Source organism: Theobroma umbraticum, unplaced genomic scaffold, assembly GCF_002168275.2.
Source record: "Theobroma umbraticum cultivar Fairchild unplaced genomic scaffold, ASM216827v3 scaffold_20.0, whole genome shotgun sequence".
Taxonomy (NCBI): domain Eukaryota; kingdom Viridiplantae; phylum Streptophyta; class Magnoliopsida; order Malvales; family Malvaceae; genus Theobroma; species Theobroma umbraticum.
In genome coordinates this window covers 1,013,527-1,021,009 of record NW_018397266.1, presented here as the reverse complement: position 1 = coordinate 1,021,009, position 7,483 = coordinate 1,013,527, and the positions used below count along the sequence as shown (strand labels likewise).

General features: G+C 37.8%; 1 protein-coding gene across 4 annotated transcripts; it reads left to right on the top strand.

Annotated features, from left to right (window-relative positions):
• Positions 1-972: 972 nt before the first annotated feature.
• Positions 973-7,340, top strand: LOC110423007 (homeobox-leucine zipper protein HDG2-like). 4 transcript variants are annotated; one of them, XM_021437091.1, is made up of 13 exons: positions 973-1,344; positions 1,422-1,980; positions 2,734-2,957; positions 3,051-3,168; positions 3,349-3,537; positions 3,624-4,046; positions 4,150-4,251; positions 4,360-4,560; positions 4,662-4,836; positions 4,922-5,193; positions 5,970-6,059; positions 6,164-6,560; positions 6,844-7,340. In XM_021437091.1, exons 2-12 carry the CDS (start codon positions 1,876-1,878, stop codon positions 6,527-6,529), a joined length of 2,265 nt encoding a protein of 754 aa, XP_021292766.1. In that variant the 5' UTR covers positions 973-1,344; positions 1,422-1,875; the 3' UTR covers positions 6,530-6,560; positions 6,844-7,340. The 4 variants fall into 4 exon arrangements, with proteins under 4 accessions (XP_021292766.1, XP_021292765.1, XP_021292767.1 ...); XM_021437090.1 differs by having other exon boundaries at positions 975-1,344; positions 5,970-6,065; XM_021437092.1 differs by having other exon boundaries at positions 976-1,344; positions 2,746-2,957; positions 5,970-6,065.
• Positions 7,341-7,483: the final 143 nt, after the last annotated feature.

Sequence of the window (7,483 nt, the reverse complement as noted above, 5' to 3'; positions counted from 1 at the left end):
CAGTATGATGTATTCTTTTGACTAATAAATACCGATATACTTTTCAAAAAAACAAAAACATGAGGTGATGAGATATTTCATAGCATTTTCCTTAAGGGATTGACATGGATATAATTTTAACACATCAATAAAATTTTCATGCGGAATGTTTAATGTGTTTGCCTTTTGTTATATGTTTTTATGGCTAAAGAAATTAGAATATTTCAGCATGCTCGCTGTCATGATCCCTCAAAAACATGCTGTGGAAGAATCTAATGCATGGTTAGAAAAGGAATCTCTTATATTTTTCCCATCCTTTTCTTACCCCGCCGGTTCCTTTTTCTTTTCCTTGGACATTAATTTCGTTACAAAAATTTGACATGATTTTCTTTTTTAACCACAATCTTGGCTCTGCCATTTTCGATAAGATGACGGTCAGAATCCCACAAAAAAACGTGGGATCGATGAAAACCTTGAGAAATGATGAGGATATGAAGTGTAATATTCAATATTGTAAAGCTTGAACATTAAGGGATTTCAACCGCATGCAATTTGCTTTGGATTCCATGAAGATATAACTAGCCACGAAGCAACAAATTATGTGCAATTTCAAGATCAAGATGATTGAAATTAGCTCTAATATATTACAATTTTTCGTCATGGATTCAATTTGTTTAAAAGAGGAGGGACATTTTCACAATATGAAAAGAGAGAATTAAACATTAACATCAATCAAGCTGCTTCTCGCTTCATACATACAGCTCCTTTTTTCCAATGTATCAATAAAGTTTAGAAGGTGAAGAGTAAATAAATTGAAGGTAGACGAGGGGATGAAAAAATTATGAAGTTTGGTAGCCGTCATTCGTTGCACCATACAAAAAAAAACTCTTCCAAGGGGAAAATTAAAGGCTAAATTCTCTCTCTCTATCTCTCTCAATTCTCTTTCTCTTTCTTTCTCTCTCAATAGCATTTACAGCTCCCTCCATTAAATGCAATTGCACCCTCTCACTACGCTCTGCAATAACTCTTCGCTGCCACAATTTTCTCCATCTCTTCCCTCTATCCTCCTTCCTTTCTCTCCCTCTCCCCTCTCTCTTCCCCTTCTCTGTCTTCTTCTTCTTCTTCTTCTTCTGCTTCTCCCCCCCTTTTTCTTCTTCTTTATATATATGTCACTTTCTTGCTTGGCCCTATCTCTTTTTGCACCCCAAACTCCTACTTCTTACCAGTAAAGCTCAAACCAAAACTGCCTGCTATACCTTTTGCGAAGCACCCACTAGCGGTTTACCGGCAACAGAGTTTTTTTAGGCCTAAACAGATCCAAACCTCTCTCCTTGCTGTGGCTTTTCTAGGGTTCTTCTTTATTAGGTCAAAAATTTTTATGCCTTTTGGTATAATATTTCACTCTGAAACTTCTGTTTTTTTATTTTGCTCTCATGATGCAGGCAAAGCTAAAGAGGGAAAAGGAAAGAAGTTAAGTTTTGAGACAGACAAGGAAGGCATAACTGGATTCTCCGTGATCTTCGTTGGACGTTATTTTAAATATTTGTTTTTATTTAAGCATTTTAGCTTATTTTTGTCTGTCAAAGACCCTATCAAATTTGTCAACACATAACTTTCTTTTTTAGATTTTCTCTCGCTTGTACATTGGCACGTAAGAATTAGATATTCTTGGGGATAATTATATATAAACCGAAGGAGAGAGACAACCTTTTCAGCTGCCCACAAAAAAACCAGAGTCAGCTTTGTCTCTCACTGTTAGAGAATCTAGGGAAAGCATATCAGTCTCTAAAGGGTATTCTCAACTCAAATAGGAGGACACTGAAGTAGTGGTGAAGAAGTCAAAAGCTATATCTGTATATGAATAAATATTGCTTAGGGCCTTTGGGATTCTGAAATATGCCAGCCGGATTAATGATTCCGGCAAGAAACATGCCGTCGATGATCAGTGGAAACGGGAATGTTGGTGGTTTTGGAACATCATCAGGACTTACCCTTGGTCAGGTTAGAACTTGAGCTCTCTCTCTCTCTCTCTCATCCGCTCTCTGCCGTTTTAAATCTGTTCTTTTTGAGGGTTCTTGGGGTGATTTTCTTACCTTTTATTTTTTCTTTTTCAAAGTCTTTTCAGTTTCCATTTTCTGATTACTCTCTTCATATTACCCCCCACCTTTTTCACTTTCTTCGAGCCTAGTAGATTAATGGGTCTGTTTTCATATAACCATTCCTTCTACTCTCTAAACAAAACAAACAGATCCTTTTCTGCTTTTCCACTGTTTTGGTACTTTAAAAAAATATATATGTTTTTTGAAGTGATTTTGGTCTTCGTGTGGGTCTTATTTTGCTATTCGCAGCAAAATCCTTCTCGATGTTTGAGAAACGCGTAAAGCTTTCTTTCTTTTCATCTGCATAGAGACAGGGAAGGAGAAAGAAAGTAATAATAATAAAAAATACTCCTATAAATCTAGCTCCACTGCTCTTCCTTCTTGAGTCAAATTACTGGCATAACATGCGTTTGTCGCATATAAATCTAGTCCACTTATCATCAACCCGTACACCCAAACTTGAAATGGGGGCTTTTGTTGTATATTTTGGTTTACCCATTTGCTTTTTGAGTACCATTTTTTGTTTTCTTGTAAGTTGATCAGATAATAACAAGCGGGACATGAGCTTTTGCTTTGGTTTTTGAGTGGGAAATTTTTCCATTCTGTTTGTTTTAGATTGAAAATCCATAAGCTTCGGAATCTTAAAGATCTGTAGATAATGTTCCAGCCTAACATGATGGAAGGTCAACTCCACCCTCTCGAGATGACCCAAAACACATCCGAAAGCGAGATTGCTCGAATGAGAGACGAGGAATTCGACAGTACAACCAAATCCGGCAGCGACAACCATGAAGGTGCCTCTGGGGATGATCAAGACCCTCGTCCCAAAAAGAAGCGTTACCATCGCCATACCCAACATCAGATCCATGAAATGGAGGCGTAAGCTAAAAATCTTTTTAATTTACACATTTTTATGTCTTTTAGGCTCAAAGCTTTCTTCATTTGACAAATTTGTACGTGTTTTGTTAATAGATTTTTCAAAGAGTGTCCGCACCCAGATGACAAGCAAAGGAAAGAACTTGGGCGTGAGTTAGGGTTAGAGCCATTGCAAGTGAAATTTTGGTTCCAAAACAAGCGCACCCAAATGAAGGTAATAACGTTACATACTCATTTGCCTTAACTTCAAGCCTTTTGGCTTGAATTTCCAATATTTAAGGACCTGAAAGAGTATGGAACCGTTACAAACTCTTGCTCGTCCCTGATGGAAACTCAACCGTGCTAGCTTGTAGCTCATTTTCTGTTTAAAATCGTCAAATGCTTTCTTCTACAGACCCAGCATGAGCGCCAAGAGAACACACAGCTTCGTGCCGAGAACGAAAAGCTAAGGGCTGACAACATGAGGTTCAGGGAAGCTCTGAGCACTGCTTCATGCCCAAATTGTGGAGGTCCAACTGCTGTAGGACAAATGTCCTTCGATGAACACCATCTCAGACTTGAAAATGCTCGATTAAGAGAAGAGGTATATACCAAATTTATTATTACAGCTTAATATGGCTATTAGTGAAGTGTTTTATTATTATTAATAATAATTGGTTCACCATGCAGATTGATCGCATATCTGCAATAGCTGCAAAGTATGTTGGCAAGCCAGTGGTGAACTATCCTCTTCTTTCTTCTCCTATGCCTCCTCGACCACTTGATTTCGGGGCACAACCTGGAACCGGGGAGATGTACGGTGCTGGGGATCTTCTTAGGTCCATCAGCGCACCTAGTGAGGCCGATAAGCCGATGATTATTGAGCTTGCCGTTGCGGCTATGGAGGAACTAATCAGAATGGCTCAGATGGGTGAACCTTTATGGATGACCAGCCTTGATTGCACAACCTCGATGCTGAATGAGGAAGAGTACATTAGGACGTTTCCCCGAGGAATTGGTCCTAAACCTACTGGCTTCAAATGCGAAGCTTCAAGAGAAACTGCTGTTGTTATCATGAACCACATTAACCTTGTCGAGATTCTCATGGATGTGGTAAGCTTTTTTACATGTATCCATCAAATACCTTGAAAATTGAACAAGCTATCCAGCCAGGAAGGGAAGTACTAATTTTTGGGTTTCTGTTATGAAAATTCAGCACCAATGGTCAACTGTGTTCTCAGGAATAGTTTCAAAGGCTACGACTTTGGATGTCTTGTCAACAGGGGTAGCAGGGAATTATAATGGAGCCCTGCAAGTGGTAACGTGGAATTTCCATATTCTCTTTGAGAAGTTGTTTTCCTTCCAACTTTATTCCAACTTAATTGTTTTTTTATATATATATTTTTGGTGCTACCTAATTTCTCAGATGACAGCTGAATTTCAAGTTCCTTCACCTCTTGTTCCAACTCGTGAGAGTTATTACGTAAGATATTGCAAACAGCATGCAGAGGGAACTTGGGCTGTGGTTGATGTTTCCTTGGATAACTTACGCCCTAGTCCAACAGTAAGATGCAGAAGAAGGCCATCAGGGTGCTTAATTCAAGAAATGCCCAATGGGTACTCAAAGGTAAAACAGTTATTTTTCTCTATATCATATTTGTCTTTGATCCATACTACCACTTTCCGATTCCATTACATTCAAGCTCAATGGCTTTTTATGCAATCTAGGTTACATGGGTTGAGCATGTAGAAGTTGATGATAGAGGTGTTCACAATCTGTACAAGCAGCTGGTAAGCTCCGGCCATGCTTTCGGAGCAAAACGTTGGATTGCTACTTTAGATCGACAGTGTGAGAGGCTTGCAAGTGTCATGGCTACTAACATTACCACTGGTGATGTTGGGGGTAATATTTCAAGACAACTCTTTTTCTATGTAATCATAGATGTTAAATGCTAAGTATATATTCTCCAATGCTGATGTTTACCCAGTCATAACAAATCAAGATGGGAGAAAGAGTATGCTGAAGCTAGCTGAGCGGATGGTAATAAGTTTCTGCGCTGGAGTGAGTGCCTCTACTGCTCACACATGGACGACATTATCTGGAACTGGGGCTGATGATGTTAGGGTCATGACTAGAAAGAGTGTTGATGATCCAGGCAGACCTCCTGGCATTGTGCTAAGCGCTGCAACTTCCTTCTGGCTTCCTGTTTCACCCAAGAGGGTATTTGATTTCCTCCGAGATGAGAATTCTCGAAGTGAGGTATGTTTAAAACTCTTTCTGAAAATTTCATTTTCCTGCTTGTTGCATGCATTGATTAAAAGGGGAAAAAACAAGTTTTACTCAAATGATCAAATATTGTTGCATAAATATAGTTTCTCTTCCTTTAGTATGCTTTTGTGTAGGTTTCAAGTGACTGCATTTATATATGTTAGTCAGTCGAATATGATAACTTTATATAAAAATTTAATTATCTTATGGAAATGTACTGGAGTCTTAGTTTAGCCTGTCAAATCGAGTTGGATAGTTGGTGTATTTATTTTTTTGGTTCCCATAGTTGAAAAATGTGTCTGATTTATTGCACTCTAATTATTTCAATCAGTTCCCTTTGTGTCAGGTAATAATTCCACTTGTTCAATCTTGTTGAACTTATCATAGATTATTGGTTTGAGATTTAAAAAAAGAAAAAAACCCCATAGATTATTTGACACATCTTCATATAATTTTCAATATATTGAATGTAGATATATATATTTTTTAATTATAAGTTTAACATGTGCTTTAAAGTACTAACCAATCATTTTGCATATTTTACATGTTTATCTTGTGTTTTTAATTTGTTTTCACCAATAAAGATTTGTATTTAAAATAATTGTAAATGATTAATTGGCATAGAGCTGTCATCATGTTTTGTTAAAGTGCTTACGATGAAAAATGGATGTATTCTCAAGAAAGTTTTTAAAGTATTGCAAGAAATCTTTCTTTGTGTTAAATAGTGTCACAAGTGAATTGATCCTACAAGTCTGTCCTAAATACAGTGGGATATTCTTTCTAATGGTGGAGTTGTCCAAGAAATGGCACACATTGCTAATGGTCGGGATACAGGCAATTGTGTTTCACTACTTCGGGTAAATGTAAGTTGCACATAAAATAATTGTTGATCCACCCAGCTTGTGGGGGATTATCTCTTCAACTGCTCCTCCTTAATTTAATTATTAATCTGCATGTACAGAGTGCAAATTCAAGTCAGAGCAACATGCTGATTTTACAAGAGAGTTGCGCAGATCCAACAGCCTCTTTCGTAATCTATGCTCCTGTCGATATTGTTGCAATGAATGTAGTGCTAAATGGAGGGGATCCGGACTACGTGGCCCTTCTTCCCTCCGGCTTTGCTATTCTGCCCGATGGAACTCCAGCAAGTGCAGGTGGCATTGGTGATGCCGGCTCTGCTGGTTCTCTTCTGACTGTTGCATTTCAGATTTTGGTCGACTCTGTTCCTACTGCAAAACTCTCTCTTGGATCGGTTGCAACAGTTAACAATTTGATTGCATGCACTGTTGAAAGGATAAAGGCTTCACTGTCATGCGAGAATGCATGAGCTGCCATAGCCTTAAATTGTAGCTAGCTAGGTACGTTAAACGCTACTTCAACTTTTACACTTGTTTTATCCATCCTTTAATTGTATTTGTTTTACCGGTAAACCCTTAAATCTGCTTTGCAAATCACTTCATATAGTTAGCTTTGCACACAGACGAGGTTTCAAGTAAAGGATTTCTAACAAAAACCCAGATATTCAAAATTGTTTTGGGTCTCATATATGTTATAATTTGGATTATAATGGAAAGAAAGATTGGTTTAGATATGTAGGTTGACGATTACGATGATCTAACTTCACTATTCTGCTTGATGCAGCGATTAACAGAAGAAGGACAAAAGGGAAGGTAACTAAATGTAAGAACAATGGTGTTGAAGAATTTTGGAATTATAGAAGATGGGGAGAAGTCAAGAGCGCACCTTGCATGATCCTCTTTGACATGGTGACCTTTTGTTTGGGGGGCATAAACAAAGTGACCTTAAGCAAATTCATTAAGTGTTCCAAGAGTTAGAGGTTCGGGAATTGACTTCCCCAAGGAAGAAAACTAAAAACAAAACCAAAAGTGAATGCAAAGAACTTTATAGAGGGTCCTTATTATAAAGGAGTTTGACTTTTATGTTCAGTAGGGTTTTAGAGTCTTGTATAAGTAATGGGATTTTAGTTCCCTTTTTTCCTTCTTCGCTTTGTTTGTTTGTGTTTCTTAAGCACTAATGGGTGAAAAGCTCTCACATCTTCTAGCAGACAATTCCTTTTTTTTATTGTTTTTTTTTTTCCATTTTAAGAGCTTTTTGAAATGGATATTGCTGTTGTCATTCCTGCTCTCTTTTGGTTTCCTTTTACTGTAACTAGCTAGTCCATTGCCTTGCTAGATTGTCTGTTGTTCATTTTTGGCAAATATTCATCATGCCCTGAGCCACATCAAACTTAATGAACTCACTCTCGGTATTGCAAATGGAT

Excerpts from the sequence above, each read along its gene's own strand:
- LOC110423007 (XM_021437090.1), top strand. The coding sequence starts at position 1,876 with ATGCCAGCCGGATTAATGATTCCGGCAAGAAACATGCCGTCGATGATC. Across the intron at positions 2,958-3,050 it reads CAGATCCATGAAATGGAGGC|ATTTTTCAAAGAGTGTCCGC; the intron begins GTAAGCTAAAAA and ends TTTTGTTAATAG. Across the intron at positions 4,837-4,921 it reads TACCACTGGTGATGTTGGGG|TCATAACAAATCAAGATGGG; the intron begins GTAATATTTCAA and ends ATGTTTACCCAG.